We start from the raw sequence: 20,401 nt of genomic DNA, 5'->3' as shown, positions 1-20,401 counted from the left end.
TTTGACACGATGTCACTTGTTTCTTTCAGGGTATCTTGGTAGATCAACATTCGCACAAGAGATTATTGGGTGCAACATACATGTTCACTAAAGATAAAAAATTTTCTTTGAAACACATTATTTTGTGCCTAAAAAAAACCCAAGATGCCATATTCTCAGTTATTGCCCATTAAAACCACAGAAGACAAACATCTTACAATCATTTCAGAATGGTGCATGACTAAAAGAAAATTTTTCCTTGCAGAAATATCTTAATAAGTGTGAAGGGCACATCCTCAAGGAAATATTTTACTTCAAAGAGAGAACATTTTATGATTTAAATCAGCAAATTATGATATAATTTTTCTAATTCTTGCCGTGACACAAAGGCATCTCTGGTGAGTAATTTAAAAAAATAGTTTTCCTTGTAGAAATAACCAAATAGACGTGATCTGCACATTGTGAAAACTTTAAGGAAAAAATATGTTTGAAGAGAGAGTATTTTACCATTTTAATCTGTGACTAATGCATAAGAGAGCTGCTAAATTTGTGAAACTAGCAAGGTCTGAAATACGGTACATTGAGTTTAACAGGATGACCCTATATGAAGGAAGAAGCTGAGAGCCAATCAAATGGCATGTCCTACAATTTCAATAAGGAAGTCAAATCAGGAGTATTGCGTCTCTGTAGTGGCCGACAAAAGCAAAGAAAGTTTTGATGACAACTGAGTTTCACGAGTGAAGACCCACAATAAGGCACGGATTTTACATGACATTCTGCCGTCACTATATGTGTTAAAAGCATCGAAACTCTCAGGTTTTTCTAAGAGCGTACCATAATGATTCGATTTAGCGTCCTCGTTCCAATGTCTCCCTCGCAATTGCTTTGTTAATAAGCAGCACTATTCTAATAAGCGCCCTTATAGTCTCAGTAATAGCACTGTTAGACTACACGTACATTTAGATTAATGGTGGTTCATCTGAATTCAATTGCTTGTTTAAAGCCTCCTTACAGAAACAGTGATCTTCGTCTCAGTCTCTCAACTATCATGTTCATGTAAGAGTAAAGTTCCTTCAAACGAATGATCACATCTTAACATTTTGCAACGATTGCTTGGTTGGTTGTTCTAACCAGTGGGGATCTAGGGATAACAAGTCCGTTTCCCTGTCTTCTTGATCCTTTTAAATGGAATCCAAGCTTTCTTCGCACATTCTGCTGCTCCTAGGAAAAAAAATAAGCTCCCCGTTTCGAATAAGCGCCCTCCTTCGGGGAACCAAAAGAAAATAAGCTCCTCGGGCGCCAGATCGAATCATTACGGTAATTTCTCGAGAATCGTAGAAGAGGGAAATTATCGAAAAGAGCTATCAAAATTTAATTGAATATGATAATCATTTCTAATACTGCATTTGGAGGAAGTTTGAAGACACTTGCTGACAAATTTACCAAGAAACTAAATTTACTAAATTTCATGAAGGGGGTTCGAGTGGGGCGATGAGAGCTCCAGCGAAGATTGGGAATGGATGGCTACCACGAGTAACAGAATGAAAGGTTCCCAGGGGCCTTTGACAGAATAAATTGATGAACACTCCAAAGTTGGGTGCTACTTAGTTCTCCTGGGGATGAAGAAAGCGAAAATTGTGGTCAGTTCTAAGGTTGAAGGGTGAACAAAGGTATACGAGAAATTTCTTAGTTTAGTTTTTTTTAGCAGTGATTTAGCACTTTACAGGGAAGCTTTTATTTGTTCCAAAAAGCTCCTTGTAGTTTAGAAAGTCCATTTCCTTCGTCTTATCACAAGTCTTTTGATAAAATTGAAAAGCAGCAGGGCCTTGTACAAAAGTTTTAAAACTCTTCTTTCTTGCTTTTCTTCTACCAAGTCCTCCACAAAATACCGTTTAAGTTACGGTCAGCTTCACAATGGTTTTCCAATCAGAACGAGCCCACAATGCTGAGAGGTATAAGTTTCCTTCCAGGTGTTCTCAAGAAAACAATGCATTATAACCTTCCCAGCAACTTTCGCATACCTTTATTCGCAAAGGATACAGCTTATTATTTTGACCAAAAAAAATTATTTTCAAAAGCACTCTGTACAGGTATGGAATACAATTGTACAAAAAAAAAACACTCCACAGAGGTACAAGATTCTATTCACATATCATACAGAGAAACTGCAGCTTAAATTCTGAGTAAGAGGCTAGGATGGAGGGAACATCAACGACACGGTTACGTATAATGGCATACGTACATCATCAACTGTTACAACCTGTGTAGGCACAATGCATTGATAATTAGCCAATGTAGAACAAAAATTTGCACTTCTATTTATCGTCAAGTAACTGCGAAATGATTTTACATTTTTTTTCTTTCAATAGAACTATCATTGTGATGTTCTGTCTCTATTCAATTAACTTCGCGTTTTTGGGTGAGATTTTGTAAGAATTACGTAACGCCAGTAGCGTTTTATTTCTCGCCAGTGTAAGCGTTGTTTTCGTCAGGTAATTCTCATTGCTAGTTGATTTCAACTAATTCAGTCGTTTCGTCAGTTTTTGCTGGCACCGAGTTACTTTTGTTTAAAAGTTTGGCTAAACTGCAGAATACCCTGCCACTCATTTACATGTCATTGAATAAGAATATCAGGAGCTCAGGCTCCTGCGTCATTGTGTTATGCCTCGATCTTCAAAGCCTCCCGACACATGTTAATGAGGTGGACCAAAGTGGCAGTGTATTCTGTGGTTACTCCAAGAGTTTTACTGGCGGACTTGGTAACGCCACAAATGGTAAGTTCGTTTCTATTTCATGTAGCTTTGTCTTTTTTCTTGTTGTTGTTATGCTTCTACATACATTAGTGTGTTAAGTATTTATTTTCAGTCGAATCACATCTACACTTTTACACATCCACACATCTTTACATCTAAATATTCGTCTAACTGGAAAATAGATTAAAGGTGCATTCATGTTGTGGCGTAAAACGTGAAGTATTTAGCTACAGCCACGGTTTTTTGAAAGCGCTTACTTTATAGTAGATTGTTTTAACGGTTTCGGGTCAGTGCTGGATAAAAGGGGAAGGGCACTGTAATAGTGTGTCTACGTTTTGTTTTCTCTTCGATTTCCTCCACAACAGAGAAAAAAATTAAAATTTACAGCAAAAGTTGCGAGGTTTTAAATCAAGAGCAACGTCTTGAAACGACCGCTGAATGACGTTATAACGAAAAGCCTCTTCTACGTATTGCGCAATGCAGAGAGTATCTTGCAGCTCGTCTCGTAACGATTTGTGGGATCACGTAAGCGTTATCAACTGCACTGGCTGCGCAAAACTCATTATGGCTTACCTCTGATTGCTTTGCTTTTCCTGAAAAGCCAAAACTCTGACAAAGAATTCCTGAAAAAAAATTCCAACGAAAAATAAACAAACCGATTGAAAAATACAGTCAATCTATGAGTCTCATGTGAGCAGATAGACTTACTTTTGAATATCTTGGCATTACTCTACATACGAACCCTGATTAAGACAGACAACAAACGCGAAATTCATGAGCGCTACGATTTTCACTTTTTGACTTGTATGCAAGCAGACTCTCTTAAAACAAATACTTTTATGACGAATTGAGATCGGTTACTTTGGCATGTCAAGCTAGATGCAAACACTTAAAAAAATGACCGTCTTCCGTGCATGAAGGCAGAAGCGCTTTCTACGATCTTTTCAGCAGCACTCGGCAGCAGTTACCGATACTTACCTGCTTATTCAAAACGTTTCCTCTAAACAGATTGTAAGCTGTACGTACTGTATATCTTTTATCTGGAATATTACTGCGATATATTTCAAATTGCTTTATTTCTCGAGGTTCTTCACATAAAAAACTACGTAAGCTGCCGTGAAGAGGAAAACCGAGAATTTGATCTATCTTTCAACTACAACACTTCATGTTTCACCGACTTACCCGTTGAAAATACTTTGTTTACTCCGCAGTCTAGCCACTGAACACGAATGCAATACCGTACCTATGTGCGGGAAAAAGGCAAATGAATGAATAAAAATTGATATGCAGAATTAGTTACACCAAAGAAACAATATTTGTTGCCGAAGAGGCAAACGGCAATCGTGTCTGTCATTCTTACCTCTCTATCATGACGCATAGAGAACGTATGGCGCTCACAGGCTCTGAACGATAGCACTGGGTCATTTGGCTTTAATCTCTACAACATAAACAGTAATAATTGCAGTAAACGCTGTGAAAGGCTCCTGGTAGCCTACAGAGCGGGCGTAATTTTGGCGCGCGAGTGCCCAGTGTTTTCTTAGCGAAAATTGATTTTAATGACTGAGGAAGGCTAGGAGAGAAAGAAATTTGTACCAAGGGGGTGAGCAACAGCAAAACAAATTAGGAAAGGGATGGGAGTGAGGGTGGGGGAGTGAATGTTACCCCTGCCCGCAATTTTCTTTTCGCCTTTCCCTACCCCCTTCCTCCACCGTCGACTCTACCTCCAAATCAAATATGGCCAGTTGAATAAACGTTTGCGCTTCTTAACGTCAACTCGCCCTAATAAGACGCCTGTAGTGCAGGCTGTGCCCTTGAGGCTTTCTAGGGCTTTAAGGTGGCTTTTTAACGAGGAGGATCTCGAGACAACGAGAGCCAGAGAGAAAGGCGCAAAATTAGACGTGCAAAGCATAGAAGAAAAAAAAAACCATAAAAATAGCGAAAAACAAATACACAAACCTGGAGAAAGAAGGAATATTTGGAATCCATTTCATCTTTGACTGCTTTAATTTCAAAATGAAATCCATGAAGTGACATAATTTCCGAGTGGTACTTCAAATGCTGAAGGCAACAAAAATAAAGGGTTAAAGTTCAACAACTTTAAACGTTATATAGCAAGCCTATATGTCCTCTTATGAGGGTAAAGCCAACGACTACTACGCACTGTAAACAAACATTTCTCAAGAATAATTTGCTTGTAACCAAAGTCTGACATTAGTCTCATCCGGGAATTATCAAAAGTAGCGGCAACAACCTTGACAGAACTTATGCAATCGTAGTAAAATGAATAATTCAATCACAAAGAAGTGACGCAGACTGCCATTAACCTCGTTGTGCCCTTCCGAAGCCCTATGACTTGACTAAATGAAAACAGCACTTTCACACTCACCTCCTCTAATATGAAACCTTTACGTAGCGCTCCATGTTCAAATCTCGTCATCAAAGACATATCACCCCCTCCTTGCAACTAAGTAAGAGATAGCAATGTCAATACCAAGAAATGGGACGTCCTGGCTGATAAGCGAGATTTTCCCACAAAGACTTCTAAATAACAACACTGATTAGACATAACTCAAAACTTCTAAGAAATCGATAAGAATGGTTTACCGCGTGATAATGTTGGCTGTAGATACGAAGTAACCAGTTCTGAGGAACAAGGTTCATCTTTTGCAGCTCATCAAGCTGTGGACCTGAAATAAAACACATAATCAACGATCACATCAACCTCTAAGGAAGTGTTATTAAAAAACGCTGTTGATGGAAGCTGCCGGCGAAAATATAGATAAGACATAACGACGAACCGAACTGGAAAACCCAAAGGGCCGATACTGACCAATCACTAATAACGAATTCTTCCAGCCAATTACAGAATGGCTAATCTGACCAATAAAATCCAACGAACCACGTTAAGAACATTTAGCTAACAAACGACTTTCTTCTTGACCGTAACGAAGGCTTGACTGTAAAATGACTCGCACGTTAGCCCAAGCATGCACAAAACTTATTGCACATAGATAACATTACACTAGTTCAACTTACTTTCTGTGATACCAGCCAGTCTAACAGCCCTGAATAAATTCATATAACCATGTCCCTGTACAGAAGTATCATTAAAACTCTGTTAGCGTGTTACCCATCGTATGTTTTGACATAATTTGATATTTCTCACGCCGCTGAAAAAAAGTACGCGAGGTATTTTTGTCTCCAGGATCAATGACTAAAATTCGCAGTGAGTTTTCGACATTATTAAATTAAATTACTACAATTTTCGCACATGACTGGTTATCACCATCCCTATTGGAGCACTGGATAGGACGTGTACGTGTCATGCTTAGACAGTGTAAACGTCACTGTACAATGTACAAGTCATCCCTGTGTAATTGGACAGTGTACGCGTCATTTGCAACTGTGATTGCCAACTAAAGAATCAAATATAAAAAAAAGCTCAAAAAGTTCCAACATGAAAGGGGTCATGAAAATGATAATTCTTTATCACAAAATTATGGTATACTCGCCTAGGGTAGTTAAGTCATATGTATTTGAAAATGATACATCAACGTTAAAACAAATAAAAATAACGAAAAACATTCAAGAAAAGCCAAAAAAGAAAACCTGAGTTTGCAGTCTCAGTTTGAGTTACACGAACCTCTTCCCTCTCAAGAAATGAAGTGATTTTCGGTAAACTGTAAGAGGAAGTTTTTTTCATCAGTACGACTGACAAACAAATCAATACCGAAAATGCGCGATACTTAAATACATAAGATAAACATGATTTTAAATTCGAAATGTAGACAATTATTATTATTTTTTACCTCATAAACCACGTAACAACAGTTCCCCATGATGGCATCAACTGTAGGTCGATAAAGGCAAAAGTTATCGGTAAACAGATATTGCTTTTATCAAGAAGTCGGAGAAGAAAAAGACCTCGGTTCAGCAAAAGTGTTTCACTAGACTGAGAGGAAAAGGTCTGACGTGCTTGCGCTGTAAAGGTTCCATTATGGTACAACATGTACATAAAGCGATTGATTATCGCAAAACAAATAACGTTTAAAAAAGGGCTTGAAGCCTCTGAACATGTCACCACAATTCTCTGATTACACTACCGGCAAACACAGTAACAGTGAAATAGATATATCAAGGTTTACTGAGTATTGAAGAAGGTTCACTGCATTCTTAGAATTGGATGTTACCACGCTGTAATGATTTTCATAGCATTATTACTTGGTCTTGTTACAGACTGGTTAACAAGTGGTAGGGTAATGCTATTGATTCATCAAAGTTATGGTACTGCACATTGTTCCAATTCACCGTATGCTGAATAGGCTTCCCTAAAATCCAGTTATGTAAAATGCAAAAGTTGCATTTCGCATCACTGGATTAGGGAATCTATTCCAGGGAATATAACCCAGTTAGTATCTTAACTTTGTTTATTTCAAGTAATGTAGTGTAAGTGTTTCATTGTATGAAAGGTATTGTTACTAGATTGACTTTTGTAGTCTCAACTTTTATTATAAAATGTTGAGAAAAAAAAAAGGAAAAAGAATGCAAAAGTTTCCACAAGATCACAAATCCACCAAATTAAGACCGCCAAGGCCAGAAATACACAGGTTTAAGAAAATCTGTGTGGGTCAGTTTGCTCTTGCACACAAAAAAAAACAATACTAATAATCAGACAATAAGTTCACCTGCAAGTTAGGGTGTTGCTGAAGAAAGATCCAGTAAGCCAGCATTTTGTATAATGAGTACTCACTCCACGTGAAAAGCCTGTAGTAAGAAAGGAAACAGTGTACAGAAATGCCACAGCCAAGCTTGAACGTCGTCTGGTTTTGTGTCAAGTAAGCGCAAACAAAGAAGTAACTCAACCAAGTAGCTTTAAAGTAACAAAAACTTTTGGTTTTATAAACAAAATTCTTAGCGCCGCACTAACCTACTTTTAGACGACCCGTGGTTGGTCAGTTAGCTACTTCACAGAAAGAACTTCAAGTGGCTCTGAACTTTAGATAAAAACTAGGTAAGGAATTTGCTTTAACGTGTGATGCACTAACTCTGAACTTTCAAGTCAGTTCGCCGAATTTAAAGGCACGAAATGGAAGATGACTGCCACGGTCTCCCCGAATTATTCGGTCAGTGGACCGCGGACCGCGGACCGCGGACTTCCGACCACGAGCTACCGACTACTTTTTCATGGAACAGGTATGAACACGAACAAGTCAAAGCAACTTGGCAAGATCAGGATCTCGCAAAATATCTCTTCAAATGTTTTACAGCGAAAAAGTAATGTTATTGCACCAGAAACCGTCGCTGATTCACGCTACACGTTAATAACTGTATGTGAATGGTCCAAATTGAATGGTCCAGTGGGTAAAGCGTATTCTTCAGTCCACAAGTTATATCTTACAGTTTCATTAACTTTCTCTCGACAGATTCAATGTACGCGAAAGTTTTAGAAAGAGTGGGATGCAGATAAGATTACAGACTGAATTAGCCACTTTTAAATGAAAAGTGGAAGATATAGGAAAAAAACATACATCTTAAAGTTATTACATCCTTGACAACTTACTTAGCAGATTTCAAGCACTTCTCCAGAAGGTCCTGTGGCAAGTAACTCAAGAATATTTGAACAGAGAGCTACAAGAAAAGGAAGGAGGGCGTTTCGTTGGACTCACGAAAAATTAAACTTTCTTTTTCTTGTTGACAATTACAACAAAATGAGTTGTAAAAAAAAGTTTTGCAATTGCATCACATATCCTTTAAATCGACAAATAAACAATCCATAAGTAAAACCATAATGCTACCTTTCATGTAACTCATTTATTTAATTCACCTTGGTTTTTAGTTTTACACGCTAGGAACTGCTCATGTACAAAGTTCAAAGCTAGGATTTCATTAGCTTGACCGTGTATATCTACAAATTCCAGCCCTCTAACAATTTAACCAATTCTTCTGAGACATCCAAACATGTAAGCCTACTTGGGGACCGTGCAATAATGACACTCAGCCAAATGTATAAAGGGTCAATACTCGTTTTTAGACCAAAAATAAAAGGAACACTCACGACCACTTTTCCCACTTGCACGGAATCCTTGCAGGGTTTGAATCAACCGAAAATAACGCCATATCACAATTGATATTTCTTGACTTCTGACATCTTAAGCATGACTGTCATGCTTAGATGTCAGCACACTTCTTGTTCAAGGCCTTATGCTCATCACTCTTGCCTAATTGTAGTCACCATTTATACAATGGACTCTGTAGTCAAAAGTTGCACACAGACAAAAGCAACTACAATCGCACTCAAAACCGTTGAAACAACTACGATTAAGGATCTCCCTCTTCCCCCCTTGCCCCCTCTTCCCCCCTCGCCCCCTCTTCTCAACGTTGTTTCTAGCATTTTTTCCCTCTAAAGACAAATTCCAAAGCAACAAAATTGAACGAGGGAGGGATGAGAATATTTATTGCAAGATAATTTAACATACACTGTATTCACAAGTTACTATAACATGTCTTCAAGGTACGAGGGAAAGAAGTCCTTTGTCTGAAAAGTTTTTTTCTTTGTTTTGTGGCCATCCAAATTAAAGCATTTAAATTTTGTAGAATTACACATCAGAAGTCTCAGAAATATGGACCTCAACACAAGAAACACAGGTTTTCAACGTACACTGTACATGTACATTTGCACTGTAGTACAAATAAAGCAAAGAGAAAGTACATCCCCACCTGTGGTATTAAATTGAGCTCTAGCCACCTCTCACAAGCATCCATGACAGAACTTTGTTTGTACTAGAAATAATAATATTTATCCAACAACAAAAGGTTTGAAGTCAACATGTGTAACAGACCATTTCATCCATTAGTCCAGACAAGCATAAAAAGGTGCAAATAAATGATCTAAATATTAAGAGTATTGCACAATATTAATTCATGAGTACAACTCATTGTTTCTTTTCTCTTCTTATTCTTTTAGGCACTCTTGCACAGATTTGGTGAAGGCTGTAAGTAAGTAGCAGAAAACCCCACACATTCAAAATTACACAAACTACCTCAGGCCTTCAAACACAGGCAAAGATTATCTACAACAAAAGAAAGCCTGCTGAATTGGCTGAACAAGTCAGTTACATGCATGGCAGGCTAGTACAAGAGGATAAGTTTTGATTGTCAGCACTCTGGACATTACTCGTGCTGCTCCAAGAGGTATATCATATATGAAAATTAGACAGATGTCCAAATGGTTACTCACTGACATCATGTGATCATGCAAGGTTTCTTAAGACAGAACATTTGACAGCCATTCCATTTCAATTTGTGGATATGGAGACTTAAAAAGCCATTCTTCCTTTTATCACACTGAAATATTTTAGTCGGGACCTCACAAACTCTCTGTTATAATATTATGTGGCCTTTGGGTTGCTGCATGCAGATTGAACCTGGGTTAAGTGCCTTTCCTCTACACAAAGTAGACACCCTTTACCCTATATTCACAGAATAGAGATCCTTTACTCTGTATTCACGGAAGAGAGACTCTTTACTATTTATATTCACAGAATAGAGACCCTTTAATCTATTTTTACAGAGGAGAGACCCTTTACTATTTATATTTACTGAAGAGAGACCATTTACTCTATATTTACAGAATAGAGACCCTTTACCCTGTTTTCACAGAATAGAGACCCTTTACTCTATATTCTCCCATAAGGCCTTGATCAGTAAGATATGTGTGCTCAATATTTTAACAAAAAAACCTTAAAAGCTGCAGCATGAAATGCACAGACAGACCAAGCAGCAATGGATCTTAACATGACATCAGCACACCTGAAATACATAAATATCTAATTCAAGACAGCATAACTGGCAACTCCTATGTGGGGTGTGAGATCTGAGAGAACTTAACCTTGACATGGAATTTGATGCAGGCTCTTTCATAGACACTTTGTTTAGCTTTTGTTATCTCAAATTTGAGATCTTTGATTAAATGGATTTAATTAGCTGTTGCAAATCAGTTAGTCAAAATTAAAATCAGCTGATCAAAATCCTCATAAGGGAAGAATAAAACAGTATCCTCACTAAGTAAAGTAAAGATATGACATTTTAGAGACAGGAAAAATCCACAAATTTCTCAAATATGTAGACAAAAAATCACAATTATCATACAGAACAAGCTCTTTCATGTTAAGGTTTTATAATAACTTCTTCATAACATTTGTCATTTCAAACACAAAACTACAATGAGCTATACAAAGTTTAGTTTTACCACAAAAAGAAGAACAGGGATGATTCTTACAATTTTTCCAAAGCAGTGAATCCTAAGAAAGTTGCAGCAGCCAAGACACCAACAACATCTGCCTCACTTACATTCATTTCACTGTCATTCTCATATAATGCAGAGAGAGCAAGAGCAAATGCTGCAGATTTAGAGACAATACAATATTTTAACAACATGTATTTCAAGCATCAGGTAGTTGACAGAGTCAAGTAAAGTGCTGTTGAAATTTAAAGTGGCTACAAAGGACCACAAGAAAATAAGCACAACATTTGACCCTTGATTAGGCAAAATCCTAGAAACCACCTTGTGAGAGCTGACATGTCATTGTTCAGAAGCCCCCCAAAAAAGTTGTTATCCCTTATATTACATAACTTCAAGGAGCTGCAACATCTTTTAAAAGCAATGACAGAATATAGATCCTTTAAGACATTCAAACTGACCTGGCCAACATACTTATTAAGAAAAAAAGCCTAACAAATTAGGCAGTGGATATAATGGTCCAACTGGTTAAAACAGCCTTATCAGCTAAAATGAACCAACCAGTTTTTAGCTAGTCCAACTACAAAAATAGCCCAACTGATTAAAAAGGGTCAAAGAGTCTTACATGAAAAAATGGTCCAACTGGTAATAAATGCTCTAACTAGAAAAAATGGTCCAACTGGTAGAAATGGTCTAACTAGTGAGAATAGTCTAACTGGCTAAAATGCTCTAACCATTTAAACTGATTTTCCAAAGTAAAATGGTCCAACTAGAGAAATTGGTCCAACTGGTAGTAAATGGTCTAAATAGAGAAAACAGTCCAACTGATAGAAGTAGTCTAACTGGAGAAAATGGTTCAACCACCTAATATGGTAAAACAGTTTACAATGCTCCAATCAGTCAAAATTATCCAACCAATTCATAAGGTCCAACTGGTTCAGCTGGATCCAACCAGTCTAAATAGATACAATGGTCCAACAGGTTGAAATGGTCCAATTGGCAAAAATTCTCTACCTAAATAAAATGGTCCAAGTGGTCCTGAACTGAATGGTCCAATCAAAAATGATCCAACTTGTTAAAATGATCCAACCCGTTAAAATGGTCAAACATGTTAAAATGGTCCAACCAGTTGAAATGGTTTAGTTAAACATAAAATGGTTCAACTGGTAGTAAACAGTCTAACTAAAGAAAATGATCCAATTGGTAGAAATGGTTTAACTAAAAAAAAAAATGTTCAATTGCTTAAAATGGTCCAATCTGTTTTAATTATCATACTAGATAAAATGGTCCAACTGTTTACAATGGTGTCACTTGATAAGATGCTTGATAAGACATACCAGCAGCATTTTCTTCTATACTGCATATATCACCTCAGTAACATCGAAAAAATGTCAGGTAGCCATTTTGATACAATCCTTGACCAATCAGAGCATGTACAGCTCTATAATCATCAGAACATTTATAATAAATAGAGAAGAATACATGGGTGCACATTGATATGGAATTTCTCTTATGTTCAACTCAATCGCTTGTGAGAGAGCACAACAAACATGTGAGACGTTAATTGAACACAAGAAGAGAAATTCCGTATCTACTGGCAACCATGTATTATTTTGTTTATTATATAAACACAATAGCCCCTTTCTGACGAGAAAAGTTGATTTTATTAAGAAATGAAAATAAAGGGATTGACCATCCCCAAATAAAAATGTAAAAAAGCATACTGTACACTGAAGATGAGAAATCATTTTATCATTCCATGCATCACCTCATGCATAGGTACATGAACAGTGTATATGTCCTCACACCAGTAAAATGAAAACATGCCACAACACAACTTTGTCATTTTACCCAATTATAATTTTTACTAACTTTGTTTAGTGATGAGTGGATCCCTGACTCTCAGTTTGAATGTCAATTGGTTCTTGTACCACTCACTGCTGTAGCGGCTTCTTCCAACTGACATGTCTGATGTCACAGCAGAAGGATCCATGTTTGCTGAGCTTGCAGCTGTCTTTAAGGCATCTAGATTACTTTCAACTGTAAAATGGACATTATTAGCAAATTATAATTCACTGAGTGTACACTCAGTCATAAATTTTGATAAGGGCTGGTTCAGCATAGTCACTGTACTTGCATGTATATGCAGCCTGCTCACACAACTCACTTTCCAATTAACTTGTATGATTTATTATACCATTATGGATTAGAAGTAAGAGCTCAAAAGGCTAGCAAGACAAAGCCAATCCCACAGTATATTCTTATTGGCTACTCAGGAAAGCAAGATACAGTATTTCTTCACCTATAACCCAAGCAATTTTTTTCAGTATTTGACACAAAAGTTTGGGAGATTTTTTCATGAGAAACAGGGTTCAGCTTATAGCCGAGGCTTTGGGATTAAAAAACAATTGCAAATTCAATATTAATGTAAAATGAATGTAAATTCAAAGTACTGCAGTGCTCTGTTAAAATTGTCATGACAACAACCTATTTCTGACCACCAATCAGATTCTTTGCTTCATTGAAAGACGATTGCACTTAACTCGGCAAAACTCTTCTCATTTCACACTACAAATAAAATATTTGGTTTCTCTGCTCTGAAAACCACTGTACACTTGCTCATTTGGTTTGAAATACTTGGCAGTGAAACGGCCCATTTTTTGGATGTTTTGCAGACATCTTAAGCTCACCAGAAAGAATAGTCACTTGGTCTCTTCTCCAGTGTTGCACCATGGACTTGATAAGTCCATAATCTCAAGTGATTTCTGAGTTGTTTTCTACAGCTTAAACTTCCGCAATAACTTTTTTTATTGAAAGCCATAGTACATGAGGAGTGGTGTGCTTTTGGCATGGTGAGAAAAATAACAGTGACGAAAGAGATACTCAATTGAAACATTTGTCAGGTTACAGTAACTGAGAGTATTATTGCATTTCTGCAGTCCTATAGTAGTATTTACATCTTCACCAATTTGCTTTTTTCCTTTAGCATTTATTCTCATTCATTAGCTTTTGTGTTCAGTGAGCCATTTCCCAATGTTTTCCATGGGGTTCGCTCACTCAAATGGCCAGTTACAATCAAGAATTTCACTCTCGGCGTATAGCCCATGGTTTTGCTTTTTCTTTTGGATAATACAGGTCTGTTGGAAGGTCTCTAACTTTTAGGGTCTCGGATTATAGGTGAAGAAATATGGTAGACCTCCATGGGAATATCCTCCTTATAGTTTCAGCTTGTTTTGATGCCATTTTCATATTTCAGGGAACTTCAGTCAAACAAGGGAAAGGTTTCCAAAAAATTTGAGAGGTATGAAGTCACAAAAAGTAAAAGCAACTGAAAGTCTCAAAGACTTTAAAGAAACTAATTAAAAATCAAAATATTTTGCTGTAGTCTTTTAAAAGACTACAGCAATGACAGCAATTTCCCTAAACCATGTTCAGGGACTCAAAATGAACCAGCCATAATCAAGCCATCCTCACCTTAATTACACTTTATGAATTGTGAGTTAAGAGGAACCTACTGCAAATATTGAGAATTTGTCAAAAGTGGCATAATTTCATAATTCTATATATTTTTTCTAAAGGACCCTTCTGATGAACCTTTTTCAAAAATTATATCAAAAAGTTATATTGCGCTTTGTGTTCTTGAAAATGTTCAAAATAACCTAGTTGGCTGTTGACCCCACATAAAATATTTTTGACCAAACATGCAGCACGGTTACTTAGTCAGTCCTTCAATGAACCTTTCAGTTTTAATTGACATTGAATGCAACACACTAACTTATCATTTTCAATGAATAAAGACCTATTTCTCCAGGACTTAATGCTTCATCCTCCTCCTTCTCTTCCTCTATGTCTCTCATGCCAGTCATTTCTGCTTTTTTCAGTAGTGCACTCAGCAAGGAAGACTTTTGAAGATAAGGTTTATGGAGCTCCCAAGTAGTATCCAAAGCATAAACTATGACATCTACAAGGTAAACAATTGTGACTATCAGGATTATCAATGGCTACATTGCTGCTCCCAAAGTTGTTTTCTTACTTGGGTGTAATCTTTACTTTGCCAGAAAAAGCAAGGAAAACCTCAATAGGACTGTGTCATTTTGAGGCTTCACAACAAAGCCTGTGAACAATTTTCAATACAAATTAAAAACAACATCAACAACAATGGATGAAAAAAGACTTAATATTACTGTTAATTTCAGAACCTGGTACTTTATGAAGCCCAGCAGTTTGAGACCTGCACAAAAACAATTCCATTGGAGTAGGGGATCTCATTGCTGGTGGAATGACATTTCTTTGGTAGTCAATTTGCTGGAGATGAAATGAAGAAAGTCCAGTGTGTCCATTTGTGTTTCTAATAATAACATTTAAATAATAAAAATCAATTTTACAATAATCTTATATTTGTATAAGGATATAATAATTAAAATGTCATTTAAATGAGAAAAAATAATTGTCCCTTAATACTACTCAAAGTTTAGGAACTGAATCTGCATGTAGCATGACTTAAATGTTGAGACCCTCCTGCAGTCTTACTCCTGACATGTGGTCTATCAATTTAGCCAAGTGTTAATGTGGAGCTTTGAAATTGTAGTTAAGTCTCAAAGCCCAAAATTTGACAAGACCCTTGCACATTGTCTTGGTAAGTTAACAATTGTTATTAATACTCAATGAAAGTTATTTAAACCTTGTTACGATAAGATCCTCCAAATATCCTAGACAGATCATAAAAAAAATCCTAGCAAAGTTCTCCTAGGAATCCTTCAAGATCCTACAGAACAAAACAAGGATCTTTGAAAAGATCTTAAAGGGGTTCTTTTCAAAGACCTTCTCAAGATATTTGCTTGTCAAAGAAATTATTTGGATCTAACAAGGATCTTTGTCAAGATTGTTACAAGAGATGTGTAAGGATCCTTCAAGATCCTCAAGGTCAAAATATTTGCAAGAATCCTCAAGAATTTTATCAGTAAGTAATATAGGGATCTGTGAAGGAACTTTCAAGCTGTACTGCTCAGTTGAATAACCACGCATGTATACAGTTATAGCCAATTTTAAAAGAAAGGTTGAGATGGACTTTGCACACATGCAAAATACACCAACCTTGTCGATCCAGAATTTGAGGCTGGTTGTGAACGAATAAGGCAACGATCAAACTCCTTAGTACCATTTCCACCAAGTGCTGACTGTGACTTAAGAAATCTGGGAGAAATCAGGGAATGTATTGCACTCCTGTACAGTCTTTCTCCACCTAACTCTGCATGGTTGCATGTGGCCATTGGACAGTCAGCTTTTGTAGTTATTGAAAAACACAACAGTTAATTAAAATAAAATGATTTTGCCAAGAGAAAGTTAACTGAGCTACTCCTATTATGTCACATGATATCAAATCATGACAATAATATAAATATTTGGTCTACTGACTTCTGGGGTGTCTAAGTGTCCAAGAAAAAAACCCAATAAGATAAGAAATTCTGAAACATATTAAAAGGTTGGAAGTTACATGAACACTGTACATGCATCTGTCATCAGTTCCTCTAAAGTTTCAAACCATTGAGTTCACAAGCAAGTATCTTTGCTATCAACATCATCTACATGTACATCTCCATTCACTGAATCAGATTTAAAAGAAACTTTTTTTTAAAGTCACTGGCACAGAGTTCAGTTATTCATGCAGAGTGTCTATTATAATGCAAGAACAAAGCATTGTAAAAAATTCTCTCCAACCTTATTTGCTCATTAATTCTTAACTGAAGCCAATGGAATTTTAATGCATGATTCAGTTCCAAAATGTTACCAATCTGCCATAAATTTCTCTCCCAGCCTAGGTAGCTGAGCAGTTCTAAATTTAATTTCATAATACTCTCTTAAAAGAGTCTTCATGAATAGTTAATGTCCACTGATTGAAGAAAGAGAACAAGGTGAACATTTAACAATAATTCAACTCATTCAAAACAAGTTTGATATACTTTCAATTGAGTAATGATTAGTTGTTCACTCATACAGCTGTTATTGTTCATAAGTCTGTCAAATCCTCGATGTTGTGTCATCCAAATATTTATCAAAATTACTTGAATGCCCTACATGTACCTTGGAATGACAAATTATTGTCTATCTAAATAAAATCACATAAAAAAAACATGTTCCATGCATTACCAAACTGCATGGTAAAAACACAGATAAGAATAAACCAGCATAAATACATTTTTAAAATGTGTTGAGCATTTTAAGCATGGAATTTTCAAAATTTGGACATGCACCTACATATAAGAGGTTTAAAATAATATTAAAGTTCACACAGCAACCAGGTGGACAATCAGACATGGTTTGATGCTACTCTAGTTTACAGATTTTATGAATGTAACCAAAGAAGTTACAATTCATAGACCCAATGTTTCGATGTTGGATATATATATAGGAGGTTGTTTCTTAAGGTGGTGTAAATTGCTATCAATCAATGAAAAGCATTAATCCACTTTAAGCTTACCAGTCATGACTGCCCTTATTGTATCATTATAAGAACTTGTAACAGACTTGAGAGCTTGTGATGAGCCCAAAAGATCACTGCCAAGCATATTTGGAAGTCTCCAGCGGTTGGTGCATCCAACTTGAATTCTGTTTCTACTGCGTGGTAATATAGGGGGCTAAGATAAGGAAGAAAGGAACTGGAACTTTAAATACCTTCGCTACAACAACATACACAATTTTTACACCCTTGATACTTGACTAATTCAAACTGAACTGTATTTAATACTGTGTACTTATACTGTTATCTATACACCTTTAATTGTTAAGCTGAACCATACATCATTTTGATTGGTTCTTACTTAAGATCTCTTGGAGGACAGACACATATATGATGTCACCAATAACAATTTTTGCTCCTATATCAAATCAAACAAGAAGATTCTATGTTGCTCTGGGTGACATTTTTTAGTTGTTGCCTCATCATTCTATACTTTTTCTATGATCTCCTCCTGAACAGAAGCACAGCAACATGGAATCTATCTGTTAGACATGTTATATATAATGGTAATAAGACCAAGTGGAGTCAAATTCAGTCTGTAATCATACAAGTGATAGAAAAAAGCAGACAACCACAAAGCGGGAGTCCAATTTGTGAATCACATGTATGATTACCAACAGAATGAGATGACACAAAGTCCTGTTACCAATGAATAAAAACTATGACAAAATTCAAGAAAGAAACTAGGTCAAACTAGATGTCTGTTATATGTTTTCATAAAAAAAGAAACCACAATTAACTTGGCAAAATGTAAGAAAACAGTGCACGCCCATGACACATTCTGTTCTCTCTCATGGGGATGACTTGTCAACTGTCCCTGTAACGGTCCTATTACACTGTCCAATTACAAGTATGACACATACACTGTCCCATTAGTGCTCAAATCAGGCTGGTGATAACCAATCACATTCGAGAATTTTGTTACAGTTTTGATTAAAGATGTAACATTAATTGAAGTATAATTCCATGTACAAAAGAAGCTCATTTTCAATAATACAACCGCCTATATGACTCTTACAAAGGGATTACAGCATATAAAGTTATACTGGCAAATACTTGTTTTCGTTTAAGATTCTTCATGTATCTTGTAATACAACAGAACTTTAAATTTTCAAATATTTCACACTCCACATTAGACTTTGGGGCAATTACACAGATCGACCAATGTTTAAACGATCGAAGTGGTAATAATAACAATAAAAAAAAATACAGATATAAAAAGAAAATTCTTGAGCCGTAAATTTAAAAAAGATCAGATAAGATATTCAGCTTTCTTAATCGTGTGCCGAAAATCATGATCTATCCAATGAAAACAAAGCCAATGTTTGGCCATTAAGGGAATTAATCAATTAAACTGGCACAAATGTAAATTATAGGTTGTTGTGAGCACGCTCTAAGAAGCTAACCTTAGGAGGATCTCTTGCATCTGCAACCACACCAGCTAAGGCTGAAAACGGTGCCTCGATGAGAAATCTGGAAAGAAGAAAGACATAGAGATAAAATAAGTTCATAACGGCAAATCATAACTGCTTCGAGGCTGTGCGCCACCGGATACACTGCAGATATCACTTTGCCGCCGTTGATAAATTCCAAAGCACTAGTCAACAAACAAGTTGGATCTTGACCTTGAATAAGAAGGCTTGATGGTTTTCGCAGGTGGTAAGGACGGTAAATATGGCCGTGGTAAAGGCGATGGCGTTCCAGAAAAGACATTATTATTTCCCACATGACAGTACCTTTCCACTTGAATGTCCGCCATCTTTGTGGCAGAATGTGTTTCTATGGCAATAATAATCAAAACGAGGCTTCATTAGACCTCGTGGGAACGAGGCCATCAAGAAGAGCGCCCTTGAAAGACGTCAAATTTTGTAGCTACTCTGCTTCCTTCTAGGAAGCAATGGGCACTATTTTATAATGATGTGTAAGGCGATAAACCTTCCCTCAAGCCCCTTGCGGTTTACAAAATGACGGACTATCTTGAGACGCTGGTAACATCTCTATTGACTCGTCCTAGTTCATCTCCAACACTGGCCATGGCCATCGTTGAACGTATCTTATCGGGTTTCCTGGGTTTCATTTTTGGTTTTATCGGGTTTAGTTCGGTGTTTCTTCAGGGTTTCAACTGTACAACGGAACATATCTAACTCATCCTTTGAAGGAGAATTTAATTGAAAAGGAAAAAAGGAAAAGCAAAAAAAAAAGAAAAAAAAAAGAGTCGAGCGTACGTAATGACTGCGTTTTTATAGAAATACATTTAAATACATTTACCTTGCCTATTAATTTCCTGCCCTATCCCCGGCCCGTTAATTGACCAATGTACAAACTCTGCTCCGACCAAGTACTCCTTTTGTAATAAATTTGGCATTGACAAGAGCTGTTCATAAAACCCTCTGCATTTTATACAACATTACCTTTTTACTGCCCTTACAGTCCCTGAACAGTAGGTGCATGCAGTCATAGACTGCCTTTTATTTTTGAAAAAGGATTAAGGCACTAAGAGAAGGAAAGAGAGACAAAAAATGTGAACAGTAATTTGTGCTCAAAGATAATTACACAACATTACTTAATCTTCGTTTCTTTCGTTAATACACGTAGTTCAGTTAGTCATTTTGGGAATCCAGTTGATTTCAGTCAATTACTCAGTTGCTAAGTCCCCGTTGGTTGGTTTTTCTTCTGGTTGGCTTAAGAGTTGTTGCCAAAGAGGTAAAAACTTACTTCACATAATGAAAACAATCCAGCTTTAGCCATAACAATTATTGACTAAAATCCGTCTTCGTGGTAAAGAATTTAGCAAGAAGGGTAATTTTAATCCATCTCCAGAGGTAAATAAGGCTTGCAACCACGCAAATTTATTACGATCCAGGGATTTTTGACAAAATACAAACTAATATATATATATATATATATATATAT

The 20,401-nt window shown here is 36.5% G+C and overlaps 1 protein-coding gene across 1 annotated transcript; it reads right to left on the bottom strand.

Annotated features, from left to right (window-relative positions):
* Positions 1-1,979: 1,979 nt before the first annotated feature.
* LOC131770287 (BTB/POZ domain-containing protein 16-like) lies at positions 1,980-19,252 on the bottom strand. The gene is made up of 22 exons (XM_059086003.2): positions 19,114-19,252; positions 18,895-18,961; positions 17,450-17,606; positions 16,066-16,252; positions 15,171-15,319; positions 14,771-14,932; positions 12,844-13,011; positions 11,011-11,131; positions 10,472-10,541; positions 9,450-9,512; positions 8,293-8,360; positions 7,418-7,496; positions 6,542-6,582; positions 6,376-6,412; positions 5,769-5,823; positions 5,337-5,419; positions 5,119-5,196; positions 4,689-4,790; positions 4,093-4,170; positions 3,915-3,975; positions 3,306-3,355; positions 1,980-2,239 (listed from the first exon to the last, which is right to left on the bottom strand). The coding sequence occupies exons 1-22, from the start codon at positions 19,245-19,247 to the stop codon at positions 2,171-2,173; spliced, it is 2,079 nt and encodes a 692-aa protein (XP_058941986.1). The 5' UTR covers positions 19,248-19,252; the 3' UTR covers positions 1,980-2,170.
* Positions 19,253-20,401: the final 1,149 nt, after the last annotated feature.

The sequence above is a fragment of the Pocillopora verrucosa genome, chromosome 1, assembly GCF_036669915.1.
Source record: "Pocillopora verrucosa isolate sample1 chromosome 1, ASM3666991v2, whole genome shotgun sequence".
Classification (NCBI taxonomy): Eukaryota; Metazoa; Cnidaria; class Anthozoa; order Scleractinia; family Pocilloporidae; genus Pocillopora; species Pocillopora verrucosa.
This window is presented reverse-complemented; position numbering and strand designations above follow the sequence as displayed.